Source organism: Rhinoderma darwinii, unplaced genomic scaffold, assembly GCF_050947455.1.
Source record: "Rhinoderma darwinii isolate aRhiDar2 unplaced genomic scaffold, aRhiDar2.hap1 Scaffold_800, whole genome shotgun sequence".
In the NCBI taxonomy this organism is placed as follows: domain Eukaryota; kingdom Metazoa; phylum Chordata; class Amphibia; order Anura; family Rhinodermatidae; genus Rhinoderma; species Rhinoderma darwinii.
Window position 1 is genome coordinate 50,235 of NW_027464365.1, and position 16,768 is coordinate 67,002.

A 16,768-nucleotide genomic window follows, 5' to 3' on the forward strand; every position below is an offset into this window, starting at 1 on the left:
TCCTGGACATAATTATGTAGTTGCCGAGAGCAGTCTATCCAGGACATGAGCGGTGAAGCCGACCGATACCATAAAGACATTCTACGAATACGTCCCCGACACAAACATCCAATGTACAGGAGACACGCCGTGTGAACAGGCCCTAAACGCTGATTCTACGGGTTTTACCTTCATCTACTAAACTGATGTCGGTTTGCCGCTCTTTTATTCCAGACCGCTGTCCTGGAAGCACTGGCGAGATCATACACACAGGGAGAAGTGTCGCCTGCACGGTAGCTCTCTGGTGTCAGCCACCGTCCAAACTGTATCTCACTGCAGTATTACTTTCCTATCGCTAGATGTCGCAGTGGCGCCAAAAACGTTTATGAAACAGACGACCCACCCGAGCGGCCACTCCCTGCCCCCACATGATCAGCGAAGTGAAAAAAAGTCAAATAATAAGACGCCAAGAGATTCCCGGCACCGGCCGCGTGATGAGAACACGGATAGACCAGTGGTTTACCGGCACAGTATAATGCCCCCATAGCTGCCCCCACACAGTATAATGTCCCCATAGCTGCCCCCACACAGTATAATGCCCCATAGCTGCCTCTACACAGTATAATGTCCCCATAGCTGCCTCCACACAGTATAATGTCCCCATAGCTGCCTCCACACAGTATAATGCCCCCATAGCTGCCTCCACACAGTATAATACCCCATAGCTGCCCCCACACAGTATAATGTCCCCATAGATGCCTCCACACAGTATAATGTCCCCATAGCTGCCTCCACACAGTATAATGTCCCCATAGCTGCCCCCACACAGTATAATGCCCCCATAGCTGCCCCCACACAGTATAATGTCCCCATAGCTGCCCCCACACAGTATAATGCCCCCATAGCTGCCCTCACACAGTATAATGTCCCCATAGCTGCCTCCACACAGTATAATGTCCCCATAGCTGCCTCCACACAGTATAATGCCCCCATAGCTGCCCCCACACAGTATAATACCCCATAGCTGCCCCCACACAGTATAATGTCCCCATAGCTGCCCCCACACAGTATAATACCCCATAGCTGCCCCCACACAGTATAATGTCCCCATAGATGCCTCCACACAGTATAATGTCCCCATAGCTGCCTCCACACAGTATAATGTCCCCATAGCTGCCCCCACACAGTATAATGCCCCCATAGCTGCCCCCACACAGTATAATGTCCCCATAGCTGCCCCCACACAGTATAATGCCCCCATAGCTGCCCCTCCACAGTATAATGTCCCCATAGCTGCCTCCACACAGTATAATGCCCCCATAGCTGCCCCCACACAGTATAATGTCCCCATAGCTGCCCCCACACAGTATAATGCCCCATAGCTGCCTCTACACAGTATAATGTCCCCATAGCTGCCTCCACACAGTATAATGTCCCCATAGCTGCCTCCACACAGTATAATGCCCCCATAGCTGCCTCCACACAGTATAATACCCCATAGCTGCCCCCACACAGTATAATGTCCCCATAGATGCCTCCACACAGTATAATGTCCCCATAGCTGCCTCCACACAGTATAATGTCCCCATAGCTGCCTCCACACACAGTATAATGTCCCCATAGCTGCCTCCACACAGTATAATGCCCCATAGCTGCCTCCACACAGTATAATGTCCCCATAGCTGCCCCCACACAGTATAATGTCCCCATAGCTGCCCCCACACAGTATAATGTCCCCATAGCTGCCTCCACACAGTATAATGCCCCCATAGCTGCCCCCACACAGTATAATGTCCCCATAGCTGCCTCCACACAGTATAATGCCCCCATAGCTGCCTCCACACAGTATAATGCCCCCATAGCTGCCTCCACACAGTATAATGTCCCCATAGCTGCCTCCACACAGTATAATGCCCCCATAGCTGCCTCCACACAGTATAATGCCCCCATAGCTGCCTCCACACAGTATAATGTCCCCATAGCTGCCCCCACACAGTATAATGTCCCCATAGCTGCCGCCACACAGTATAATGTCCCCATAGCTGCCTCCACACAGTATAATGTCCCATAGCTGCCTCCACACAGTATAATGCCCCCATAGCTGCCTCCACAGTATAATGTCCCCATAGCTGCCTCCACACAGTATAATGTCCCCATAGCTGCCTCCACACAGTATAATGTCCCCACAGCTGCCTCCACACAGTATAATGCCCCCATAGCTGCCCCCACACAGTATAATGCCCCCATAGCTGCCTCCACACAGTATAATATCCCCATAGCTGCCCCCACACAGTATAATGTCCCCATAGCTGCCTCCACACAGTATAATGTCCCCATAGCTGCCTCCACACAGTATAATGTCCCCATAGCTGCCTCCACAGTATAATGTCCCCATAGCTGCCTCCACAGTATAATGTCCCCATAGCTGCCTCCACACAGTATAATGTCCCCATAGCTGCCTCCACACAGTATAATGTCCCCATAGCTGCCTCCACAGTATAATGTCCCCATAGCTGCCCCCACACAGTATAATGTCCCCATAGCTGCCCCCACACAGTATAATGTCCCCATAGCTGCCTCCACACAGTATAATGCCCCCATAGCTGCCTCCACAGTATAATGCCCCCATAGCTGCCCCCACACAGTATAATGTCCCCATAGCTGCCTCCACAGTATAATGCCCCCATAGCTGCCCCCACACAGTATAATGTCCCCATAGCTGCCTCCACACAGTATAATGTCCCCATAGCTGCCTCCACACAGTATAATGCCCCCATAGCTGCCTCCACAGTATAATGCCCCCATAGCTGCCCCCACACAGTATAATGTCCCCATAGCTGCCTCCACAGTATAATGCCCCCATAGCTGCCCCCACACAGTATAATGTCCCCATAGCTGCCTCCACACAGTATAATGTCCCCATAGCTGCCCCCACACAGTATAATGCCCCATAGCTGCCTCTACACAGTATAATGTCCCCATAGCTGCCTCCACACAGTATAATGTCCCATAGCTGCCTCCACACAGTATAATGCCCCCATAGCTGCCTCCACAGTATAATGTCCCCATAGCTGCCTCCACACAGTATAATGTCCCCATAGCTGCCTCCACAGTATAATGTCCCCATAGCTGCCTCCACACAGTATAATGTCCCCATAGCTGCCTCCACAGTATAATGTCCCCATAGCTGCCTCCACACAGTATAATGTCCCCATAGCTGCCTCCACACAGTATAATGTCCCCATAGCTGCCTCCACAGTATAATGTCCCCATAGCTGCCCCCACACAGTATAATGTCCCCATAGCTGCCCCCACACAGTATAATGTCCCCATAGCTGCCTCCACACAGTATAATGCCCCCATAGCTGCCTCCACAGTATAATGCCCCCATAGCTGCCCCCACACAGTATAATGTCCCCATAGCTGCCTCCACAGTATAATGCCCCCATAGCTGCCCCCACACAGTATAATGTCCCCATAGCTGCCTCCACACAGTATAATGTCCCCATAGCTGCCTCCACACAGTATAATGCCCCCATAGCTGCCTCCACAGTATAATGCCCCCATAGCTGCCCCCACACAGTATAATGTCCCCATAGCTGCCTCCACAGTATAATGCCCCCATAGCTGCCCCCACACAGTATAATGTCCCCATAGCTGCCTCCACACAGTATAATGTCCCCATAGCTGCCTCCACACAGTATAATGTCCTCATAGCTGCCCCCACACAGTATAATGTCCCCATAGCTGCCTCCACACAGTATAATGTCCCCATAGCTGCCTCCACACAGTATAATGCCCCCATAGCTGCCTCCACAGTATAATGCCCCCATAGCTGCCCCCACACAGTATAATGTCCCCATAGCTGCCTCCACACAGTATAATGTCCCCATAGCTGCCTCCACACAGTATAATGCCCCCATAGCTGCCTCCACAGTATAATGCCCCCATAGCTGCCCCCACACAGTATAATGCCCCCATAGCTGCCCCCACACAGTATAATGTCCCCATAGCTGCCTCCACACAGTATAATGCCCCCATAGCTGCCCCCACACAGTATAATGTCCCCATAGCTGCCCCCACACAGTATAATGTCCCCATAGCTGCCTCCACACAGTATAATGTCCCCATAGCTGCCCCCACACAGTATAATGTCCCCATAGCTGCCCTCCACACAGTATAATGTCCCCATAGCTGCCCCCACACAGTATAATGTCCCCATAGCTGCCTCCACACAGTATAATGCCCCCATAGCTGCCTCCACAGTATAATGCCCCCATAGCTGCCCCCACACAGTATAATGTCCCCATAGCTGCCTCCACACAGTATAATGTCCCCATAGCTGCCTCCACACAGTATAATGTCCCCATAGCTGCCCCCACACAGTATAATACCCCATAGCTGCCTCACACAGTATAATGCCCCCATAGCTGCCCCCACACAGTATAATGCCCCCATAGCTGCCTCCACAGTATAATGCCCCCATAGCTGCCCCCACACAGTATAATGCCCCCATAGCTGCCCCCACACAGTATAATGTCCCCATAGCTGCCTCCACACAGTATAATGCCCCCATAGCTGCCTCCACAGTATAATGCCCCCATAGCTGCCCCCACACAGTATAATGTCCCCATAGCTGCCTCCACACAGTATAATGCCCCCATAGCTGCCTCCACACAGTATAATGCCCCCATAGCTGCCTCCACACAGTATAATGTCCCCATAGCTGCCTCCACAGTATAATGCCCCCATAGCTGCCCCCACACAGTATAATGTCCCCATAGCTGCCTCCACACAGTATAATGTCCCCATAGCTGCCTCCACACAGTATAATGCCCCCATAGCTGCCCCCACACAGTATAATGTCCCCATAGCTGCCCCCACACAGTATAATGCCCCCATAGCTGCCCCCACACAGTATAATACCCCACAGCTGCCCCCACACAGTATAATACCCCACAGCTGCCCCCACACAGTATAATACCCCATAGCTGCCTCCACACAGTATAATGTCCCCATAGCTGCCCCCACACAGTATAATGTCCCCATAGCTGCCTCCACACAGTATAAGTCCCCATAGCTGCCTCCACACAGTATAATACCCCCATAGCTGCCTCCACACAGTATAATACCCCATAGCTGCCTCCACACAGTATAATGTCCCCATAGCTGCCCCCACACAGTATAATGTCCCCATAGCTGCCCCCACACAGTATAATGTCCCCATAGCTGCCCCCACACAGTATAATGTCCCCATAGCTGCCTCCACACAGTATAATATCCCCATAGCTGCCCCCACACAGTATAATGTCCCCATAGCTGCCTCCACACAGTATAATATCCCCATAGCTGCCCCCACACAGTATAATGTCCCCATAGCTGCCTCCACACAGTATAATATCCCCATAGCTGCCCCCACACAGTATAATGTCCCCATAGCTGCCCCCACACAGTATAATGTCCCCATAGCTGCCTCCACACAGTATAATGTCCCCATAGCTGCCTCCACACAGTATAATGTCCTCATAGCTGCCCCCACACAGTATAATGTCCTCATAGCTGCCCCCACACAGTATAATGCCCCCATAGCTGCCTCCACACAGTATAATGTCCTCATAGCTGCCCCCACACAGTATAATGTCCCCATAGCTGCCCCCACACAGTATAATGCCCCCATAGCTGCCCCCACACAGTATAATGTCCCCATAGCTGCCCCCACACAGTATAATGCCCCCATAGCTGCCTCCACACAGTATAATGTCCCCATAGCTGCCTCCACACAGTATAATGCCCCCATAGCTGCCTCCACACAGTATAATGTCCCCATAGCTGCCCCCACACAGTATAATGCCCCCATAGCTGCCCCCACACAGTATAATGCCCCATAGCTGCCTCCACACAGTATAATGCCCCCATAGCTGCCCCCACACAGTATAATGCCCCCATAGCTGCCCCCACACAGTATAATGTCCCCATAGCTGCCCCCACACAGTATAATGTCCCATAGCTGCCTCCACACAGTATAATGCCCCCATAGCTGCCCCCACACAGTATAATGCCCCCATAGCTGCCCCCACACAGTATAATGTCCCCATAGCTGCCTCCACACAGTATAATATCCCCATAGCTGCCTCCACACAGTATAATATCCCCATAGCTGCCTCCACACAGTATAATGTCCCCATAGCTGCCACCACACAGTATAATGCCCCCATAGCTGCCTCCACACAGTATAATGCCCCCATAGCTGCCCCCACACAGTATAATGTCTCCATAGCTGCCCCCACACAGTATAATGTCCCCATAGCTGCCCCCACACAGTATAATGCCCCCATAGCTGCCACCACACAGTATAATGCCCCCATAGCTGCCTCCACACAGTATAATGCCCCCATAGCTGCCTCCACACAGTATAATGCCCCCATAGCTGCCTCCGCACAGTATAATGTCCCCATAGCTGCCTCCACACAGTATAATGCCCCCATAGCTGCCTCCGCACAGTATAATGTCCCCATAGCTGCCTCCACACAGTATAATGTCCCCATAGCTGCCCCCCACAGTATAATGTCCCCATAGCTGCCCCCACACAGTATAATGTCCCCATAGCTGCCCCCACACAGTATAATGCCCCCATAGCTGCCCCCACACAGTATAATGTCCCCATAGCTGCCTCCACACAGTATAATGTCCCCATAGCTGCCTCCACACAGTATAATGTCCCCATAGCTGCCTCCACACAGTATAATGTCCCCATAGCTGCCTCCACACAGTATATTGCCCCCATAGCTGCCTCCACACAGTATAATGTCACCATAGCTGCCTCCACAGTATAATGCCCCATAGCTGCCTCCACACAGTATAATGTCCCCATAGCTGCCTCCACACAGTATAATGTCCCCATAGCTGCCCCCACACAGTATAATGCCCCATAGCTGCCCCCACACAGTATAATGTCCCCATAGCTGCCTCCACACAGTATAATGTCCCCATAGCTGCCTCCACACAGTATAATGCTCCCATAGCTGCCCCCACACAGTATAATGCCCCCATAGCTGCCTCCACACAGTATAATGTCCCATAGCTGCCTCCACACAGTATAATGTCCCCATAGCTGCCCCCACACAGTATAATGCCCCCATAGCCGCCCCCACCCAGTATAATGCCCCCATAGCTGCCTCCACACAGTATAATGTCACCATAGCTGCCTCCACAGTATAATGCCCCATAGCTGCCTCCACACAGTATAATGTCCCCATAGCTGCCTCCACACAGTATAATGCTCCCATAGCTGCCCCCACACAGTATAATGCCCCCATAGCTGCCTCCACACAGTATAATGCTCCCATAGCTGCCTCCACACAGTATAATGTCCCCATAGCTGCCTCCACACAGTATAATGTCCCATAGCTGCCTCCACACAGTATAATACCCCCATAGCTGCCTCCACACAGTATAATGCCCCCATAGCTGCCTCCACACAGTATAATGTCCCCATAGCTGCCTCCACACAGTATAATGTCCCCATAGCTGCCCCCACACAGTATAATGTCCCCATAGCTGCCTCCACACAGTATAATGTCCCCATAGATGCCCCCACACAGTATAATGTCCCCATAGCTGCCTCCACACAGTATAATGTCCCCATAGCTGCCTCCACACAGTATAATGTCCCCATAGCTGCCTCCACACAGTATAATGTCCCCATAGCTGCCTCCACACAGTATAATGTCCCCATATCTGCCTCCACACAGTATAATGTCCCCATAGCTGCCCCCACACAGTATAATGTCCCCATAGCTGCCCCCACACAGTATAATGTCCCCATAGCTGCCCCCACACAGTATAATGTCCCCATAGCTGCCTCCACACAGTATAATGTCCCCATAGCTGCCCCCACACAGTATAATGCCCCCATAGCTGCCTCCACACAGTATAATGTCCCCATAGCTGCCCCCACACAGTATAATGTCCCCATAGCTGCCTCCACACAGTATAATGTCCCCATAGCTGCCCCCACACAGTATAATGCCCCCATAGCTGCCTCCACACAGTATAATGTCCCCATAGCTGCCTCCACACAGTATAATGTCCCCATAGCTGCCCCCACACAGTATAATGCCCCCATAGCTGCCCCCACACAGTATAATGCTCCCATAACTGCCTCCACACAGTATAATGCCCCCATAGCTGCCCCCACACAGTATAATGTCCCCATAGCTGCCTCCACACAGTATAATGTCCCCATAGCTGCCTCCACACAGTATAATGTCCCCATAGCTGCCCCCACACAGTATAATGCCCCCATAGCTGCCCCCACACAGTATAATGTCCCCATAGCTGCCCCCACACAGTATAATGTCCCCATAGCTGCCTCCACACAGTATAATGCCCCCATAGCTGCCCCCACACAGTATAATGCTCCCATAACTGCCTCCACACAGTATAATGCCCCCATAGCTGCCCCCACACAGTATAATGTCCCCATAGCTGCCTCCACACAGTATAATGCCCCCATAGCTGCCCCCACACAGTATAATGTCCCCATAGCTGCCTCCACACAGTATAAGGTCCCCATAGCTGCCCCCACACAGTATAATGCCCCCATAGCTGCCTCCACACAGTATAATGTCCCCATAGCTGCCTCCACACAGTATAATGCCCCCATAGCTGCCTCCACACAGTATAATGTCCCCATAGCTGCCTCCACACAGTATAATGTCCCCATAGCTGCCTCCACACAGTATAATGTCCCCATAGCTGCCTCCACACAGTATAATGTCCCCATAGCTGCCTCCACACAGTATAATGTCCCCATAGCTGCCTCCACACAGTATAATGCCCCCATAGCTGCCTCCACACAGTATAATGTCCCCATAGCTGCCTCCACACAGTATAATATCCCCATAGCTGCCTCCACACAGTATAATATCCCCATAGCTGCCTCCACACAGTATAATGTCCCCACAGCTGCCTCCACACAGTATAATGTCCCCATAGCTGCATCCACACAGTATAATGTCCCCATAGCTGCCTCCACACAGTATAATGTCCCCATAGCTGCCTCCACACAGTATAATGCCCCCATAGCTGCCCCCACACAGTATAATGCCCCCATAGCTGCCCCCACACAGTATAATGCCCCCATAGCTGCCTCCACACAGTATAATGCCCCCATAGCTGCCCCCACACAGTATAATGTCCCCATAGCTGCCCCCACACAGTATAATGTCCCCATAGCTGCCCCCACACAGTATAATGTCCTCATAGCTGCCCCCACACAGTATAATGTCCCCATAGCTGCCTCCACACAGTATAATGTCCCCATAGCTGCCTCCACACAGTGTAATGTCCCCATAGCTGCCCCCACACAGTATAATGTCCCCATAGCTGCCCCCACACAGTATAATGTCCCCATAGCTGCCTCCACACAGTATAATGCCCCCATAGCTGCCCCCACACAGTATAATGTCCCCATAGCTGCCCCCACACAGTATAATGTCCCCATAGCTGCCCCCACACAGTATAATGTCCCCATAGCTGCCTCCACACAGTATAATGCCCCCATAGCTGCCCCCACACAGTATAATGTCCCCATAGCTGCCTCCACACAGTATAATATCCCCATAGCTGCCTCCACACAGTATAATGCCCCCATAGCTGCCTCCACACAGTATAATGCCCCCATAGCTGTTCCCACACAGTATAATGTCCCCATAGCTGCCTCCACACAGTATAGTGTCCCCATAGCTGCCTCCACACAGTATAATGCCCCCATAGCTGCCTCCACACAGTATAATGGCCCCATAGCTGCCCCCACACAGTATAATGTCCCCATAGCTGCCTCCACACAGTATAATGCCCCCATAGCTGCCTCCACACAGTATAATGTCCCCATAGCTGCCTCCACACAGTATAATGTCCCCATAGCTGCCTCCACACAGTATAATGTCCCATAGCTGCCCCCACACAGTATAATGCCCCCATAACTGCCTCCACACAGTATAATGCCCCTATAGCTGCCTCCACACAGTATAATGTCCCCATAGCTGCCACCACACAGTATAGTGTCCCCATAGCTGCCCCCACACAGTATAATGTCCCCATAGCTGCCCCCACACAGTATAATGCCCCATAGCTGCCTCCACACAGTATAATGTCCCCATAGCTGCCCCCACACAGTATAATGTCCCCATAGCTGCCCCCACACAGTATAATATCCCCATAGCTGCCTCCACATAGTTTAATGTCCCCATAGCTGCCTCCACACAGTATAATGTCCCCATAGCCGCCTCCACACAGTATAATGTCCCCATAGCCGCCTCCACACAGTATAATGTCCCCATAGCCGCCTCCACACAGTATAATGTCCCCATAGCCGCCTCCACACAGTATAATGCCCCCATAGCTGCCCCCCACAGTATAATGCCCCCATAGCTGCCCCCACACAGTATAATGCCCCCCATAGCTGCCCCCACACAGTATAATGTCCCCATAGCTGCCCCCACATAGTATAATGTACCCATAGCTGCCTCCACACAGTATAATGTCCCCATAGCTGCCCCCACACAGTATAATGTCCCCATAGCTGCCTCCACATAGTATAATGCCCCCCATAGCTGCCCCCACACAGTATAATGCCCCCATAGCTGCCCCCCACAGTATAATGCCCCCATAGCTGCCCCCACACAGTATAATGTACCCATAGCTGCCTCCACACAGTATAATGTCCCCATAGCTGCCTCCACACAGTATAATGTCCCCATAGCTGCACCCACACAGTATAATGTCCCCATAGCTGCCTCTACACAGTATAATGTCCCCATAGCTGCCTCCACACAGTATAATGCCACCCATAGATGCCCCCATAGCTGCCTCCACACAGTATAATGTCCCCATAGCTGCCTCCACACAGTATAATGCCCCCATAGCTGCCTCCACACAGTATAATGCCCCCATAGCTGCCCCCCCACAGTATAATGCCCCCATAGCTGCCCCCACACAGTATAATGCCCCATAGCTGCCCCCACACAGTATAATGTCCCATAGCTGCCTCCACATAGTATAATGCCCCCCATAGCTGCCCCCACACAGTATAATGTCCCCATAGCTGCCCCCACACAGTATAATGTCCCCATAGCTGCCTCCACACAGTATAATGTCCCCATAGCTGCCCCCACACAGTATAATGCCCCCATAGCTGCCCCCCACAGTATAATGCCCCCATAGCTGCCTCCACACAGTATAATGCCCCCATAGCTGCCCCCACACAGTATAATGCCCCCATAGCTGCCCCCACACAGTATAATGTCCCCATAGCTGTCTCCACACAGTATAATGCCCCCATATCTGCCTCCACACAGTATAATGCCCCCATAGCTGCCTCCACACAGTATAATGCCCCCATAGCTGCCTCCACACAGTATAATGCCCCCATAGCTGCCCCTCCACAGTATAATGTCCCCATAGCTGCCCCCACACAGTATAATGCCCCCATAGCTGCCTCCACACAGTATAATGTCCCCATAGCTGCCTCCACACAGTATAATGTCCCCATAGCTGCCCCCACACAGTATAATGTCCCCATAGCTGCCTCCACACAGTATAATGTCCCCATAGCTGCCTCCACACAGTATAAGGCCCCCATAGCTGCCTCCACACAGTATAATGTCCCCATAGCTGCCTCCACACAGTATATTGCCCCCATAGCTGCCTCCACACAGTATAATGCCCCCATAGCTGCCCCCACACAGTATAATGTCCCCATAGCTGCCCCCACACAGTATAATGCCCCCATAGCTGCCTCCACACAGTATAATGCCCCCATAGCTGCCCCCACACAGTATAATGCCCCCATAGCTGCCTCCACACAGTATAATGCCCCCATAGCTGCCCCCACACAGTATAATGTCCCCATAGCTGCCCCCACACAGTATAATGTCCCCATAGCTGCCCCCACACAGTATAATGTCCTCATAGCTGCCCCCACACAGTATAATGTCCCCATAGCTGCCTCCACACAGTATAATACCCCCATAGCTGCCTCCACACAGTATAATGTCCCCATAGCTGCCTCCACACAGTATAATGTCCCCATAGCTGCCCCCACACAGTATAATGTCCCCATAGCTGCCCCCACACAGTATAATGTCCCCATAGCTGCCCCCACACAGTATAATGTCCCCATAGCTGCCTCCACACAGTATAATGCCCCCATAGCTGCCCCCACACAGTATAATGTCCCCATAGCTGCCTCCACACAGTATAATATCCCCATAGCTGCCTCCACACAGTATAATGCCCCCATAGCTGCCTCCACACAGTATAATGTCCCCATAGCTGCCTCCACACAGTATAATGCCCCCATAGCTGCCTCCACACAGTATAATGTCCCCATAGCTGCCTCCACACAGTATAATGCCCCCATAGCTGCCCCCACACAGTATAATGCCCCCATAGCTGCCCCCACACAGTATAATGTCCCCATAGCTGCCTCCACACAGTATAATGCCCCCATAGCTGCCCCCACACAGTATAATGTCCCCATAGCTGCCCCCACACAGTATAATGCCCCCATAGCTGCCTCCACACAGTATAATGCCCCCATAGCTGCCCCCACACAGTATAATGCCCCCATAGCTGCCTCCACACAGTATAATGCCCCCATAGCTGCCCCCACACAGTATAATGCCCCCATAGCTGCCTCCACACAGTATAATGCCCCCATAGCTGCCCCCACACAGTATAATGTCCCCATAGCTGCCCCCACACAGTATAATGCCCCCATAGCTGCCTCCACACAGTATAATGCCCCCATAGCTGCCCCCACACAGTATAATGCCCCCATAGCTGCCTCCACAGTATAATGTCCCCATAGCTGCCCCCACACAGTATAATGTCCCCATAGCTGCCCCCACACAGTATAATATCCCCATAGCTGCCCCCACACAGTATAATGTCCCCATAGCTGCCCCCACACAGTATAATGCCCCTATAGCTGCCTCCACACAGTATAATGTCCCCATAGCTGCCACCACACAGTATAGTGTCCCCATAGCTGCCCCCACACAGTATAATGTCCCCATAGCTGCCCCCACACAGTATAATGCCCCATAGCTGCCTCCACACAGTATAATGTCCCCATAGCTGCCCCCACACAGTATAATGTCCCCATAGCTGCCCCCACACAGTATAATGTCCCCATAGCCGCCTCCACACAGTATAATGTCCCCATAGCCGCCTCCACACAGTATAATGTCCCCATAGCCGCCTCCACACAGTATAATGTCCCCATAGCCGCCTCCACACAGTATAATGTCCCCATAGCTGCCTCCACACAGTATAATGCCCCCATAGCTGCCCCCCACAGTATAATGCCCCCATAGCTGCCCCCACACAGTATAATGCCCCCCATAGCTGCCCCCACACAGTATAATGTCCCCATAGCTGCCCCCACATAGTATAATGTACCCATAGCTGCCTCCACACAGTATAATGTCCCCATAGCTGCCCCCACACAGTATAATGTCCCCATAGCTGCCTCCACATAGTATAATGCCCCCCATAGCTGCCCCCACACAGTATAATGCCCCCATAGCTGCCCCCCACAGTATAATGCCCCCATAGCTGCCCCCACACAGTATAATGTACCCATAGCTGCCTCCACACAGTATAATGTCCCCATAGCTGCCTCCACACAGTATAATGTCCCCATAGCTGCCCCCACACAGTATAATGTCCCCATAGCTGCCCTCCACACAGTATAATGTCCCCATAGCTGCACCCACACAGTATAATGTCCCCATAGCTGCCCCCACACAGTATAATGCCCCATAGCTGCCTCCACACAGTATAATGTCCCCATAGCTGCCCCCACACAGTATAATGCCCCCATAGCTGCCCCCCACAGTATAATGCCCCCATAGCTGCCTCCACACAGTATAATGCCCCCATAGCTGCCCCCCACAGTATAATGCCCCCATAGCTGCCCCCACACAGTATAATGTCCCCATAGCTGCCTCCACACAGTATAATGTCCCCATAGCTACCCCCACACAGTATAATGCCCCCATAGCTGCCCCCCACAGTATAATGCCCCATAGTTGCCCCCACACAGTATAATGCCCCCATAGCTGCCCCCACACAGTATAATGTCCCCATAGCTGCCACCACACAGTATAATGTCCCCATAGCTGCCCCTCCACAGTATAATGTCCCCATAGCTGCCCCCACACAGTATAATGTCCCCATAGCTGCCTCCACACAGTATAATGTCCCCATAGCTGCCCCTCCACAGTATAATGTCCCCATAGCTGCCCCCACACAGTATAATGTCCCCATAGCTGCCTCCACACAGTATAATGTCCCCATAGCTGCCCCTCCACAGTATAATATCCCCATAGCTGCCTCCACACAGTATAATGTCCCATAGCTGCCTCCGCACAGTATAATGTCCCCATAGCTGCCCCCACACAGTATAATGCTCCCATAGCTGCCTCCACACAGTATAATGTCCCCATAGCTGCCCCCACACAGTATAATGTCCCCATAGCTGCCTCCACACAGTATAATGTCCCCATAGCTGCCCCCACACAGTATAATGTCCCATAGCTGCCTCCACACAGTATAATGCTCCCATAGCTGCCTCCACACAGTATAATGTCCCCCATAGCTGCCTCCACACAGTATAATGTCCCCATAGCTGCCTCCACACAGTATAATGTCCCCATAGCTGCCTCCACACAGTATAATGCCCCCATAGCTGCCTCCACACAGTATAATGTCCCCATAGCTGCCTCCACACAGTATAATGTCCCCATAGCTGCCTCCACACAGTATAATGTCCCCATAGCTGCCCCCACACAGTATAATGTCCCCATAGCTGCCTCCACACAGTATAATGTCCCCATAGCTGCCACCACACAGTATAATGTCCCCATAGCTGCCCCCACACAGTATAATGCCCCCATAGCTGCCCCCACACAGTATAATGTCCCCATAGCTGCCTCCACACAGTATAATGTCCCCATAGCTGCCCCCACACAGTATAATGCCCCCATAGCTGCCCCCACACAGTATAATATCCCCATAGCTGCCTCCACACAGTATAATGTCCCCATAGCTGCCACCACACAGTATAATGCCCCCATAGCTGCCTCCACACAGTATAATGTCCCCATAGCTGCCTCCACACAGTATAATGTCCCCATAGCTGCCCCACACAGTATAATGTCCCCATAGCTGCCCCCACACAGTATAATGCCCTCATAGCTGCCTCCACACAGTATAATGCCCCCATAGCTGCCCCCACACAGTATAATGCCCCCATAGCTGCCTCCACACAGTATAATGTCCCCATAGCTGCCTCCACACAGTATAATGTCCCCATAGCTGCCTCCACACAGTATAATGCCCCATAGCTGCCTCCACACAGTATAATGCCCCATAGCTGCCTCCACACAGTATAATGTCCCCATAGCTGCCCCCACACAGTATAATGTCCCCATAGCTGCCTCCACACAGTATAATGTCCCCATAGCTGCCACCACACAGTATAATGCCACCATAGCTGCCTCCACACAGTATAATGCCCCCATAGCTGCCTCCACACAGTATAATGCCCCCATAGCTGCCTCCACACAGTATAATACCCCCATAGCTGCCTCCACACAGTATAATGCCCCCATAGCTGCCTCCACACAGTATAATGTCCCCATAGCTGCCTCCACACAGTATAATGTCCCCATAGCTGCCCCCACACAGTATAATGCCCCCATAGCTGCCTCCACACAGTATAATGTCCCCATAGCTGCCTCCACACAGTATAATGTCCCCATAGCTGCCTCCACACAGTATAATGCCACCATAGCTGCCCCCACACAGTATAATGCCCCCATAGCTGCCTCCACACAGTATAATGCCCCCATAGCTGCCTCCACACAGTATAATACCCCATAGCTGCCCCCACACAGTATAATGTCCCCATAGCTGCCCCCACACAGTATAATGTCCCCATAGCTGCCTCCACACAGTCCCGCCGCAGGGGCCGGGACGGTTGGGAGGTGTGCAGTGATTTACCGGCCCCATGGCGTTCATAGTCATGGATCAGCAAAACAAAACAATGGAAGTGCCGGATTCGTTGCACGAGGGGTCCCGGCAGGACACTTTTCCCGTAGTGTTCTCCCTGTATTTATTTTGCAGTACAGATGTGAACGCAGACTCAGCATAATGACTCCACAAACACTGACCAAACTACAAGGTGTGAACAGGACCGGAGGGCGGCTGCAGAAGGGACCTTACTGCCTCCCCATCACCATGGTTACGGACGGCCAGCCGGCGGGGCCCTGCACACTAGGAAACACCCACTTCCGCCTTACTCGGCAGAGTGATTGGTCAGACCTTACGGTCATAATAAGAAACATTCTAAGCCAGTGAGTGATAGACAAGTGGACCAACCAGAGTCCAGGTGGATGTGCTGAGCAGCCAATCACGTTAGCGGTTTACGCATTGGGTGGCGGCGGTGTCTCCTCTCAGAACGGCCCGGTACTCGGTGGATGCGTGACCGCAGCGGAGACGTCCCGGGGTCTGTATAATACCATGTGGGGCTGTGCGGTAATATAATATCCATCATCATCACATCACACGGGGGGACGTACCGGCCCTTCAACGACTGAACTGCTACACAAATGTGGAAATGATCATTTTTCTGTGCAGATCAGCGAGACCATGACGGAGCCGGAGCTTCTACTGGACTCCAACATCCGCCTGTGGGTGGTCCTGCCCATCGTCTTCA

General features: G+C 52.4%; 1 protein-coding gene across 3 annotated transcripts in view; it reads right to left on the reverse strand.

Moving 5' to 3' along the window:
- FANCD2OS (FANCD2 opposite strand) overlaps positions 1-16,395 on the reverse strand; it is a 37,408-nt gene extending 21,013 nt beyond the window's left edge. Inside the window, exon 1 of one of the 3 annotated variants that reach the window (XR_012878948.1) lies at positions 16,224-16,395. Coding sequence is in view for 1 of the 3 variants with exons in the window: in XM_075849412.1 (XP_075705527.1) it covers positions 169-244 (76 nt within the window). In the remaining 2 variants the exon portion in view is untranslated. Of the gene's footprint in view, positions 1-168; positions 318-16,223 lie in introns of those variants that run through there. The other 2 variants (XR_012878947.1, XM_075849412.1) reach the window with 2 other exon arrangements.
- Positions 16,396-16,768: the final 373 nt, after the last annotated feature.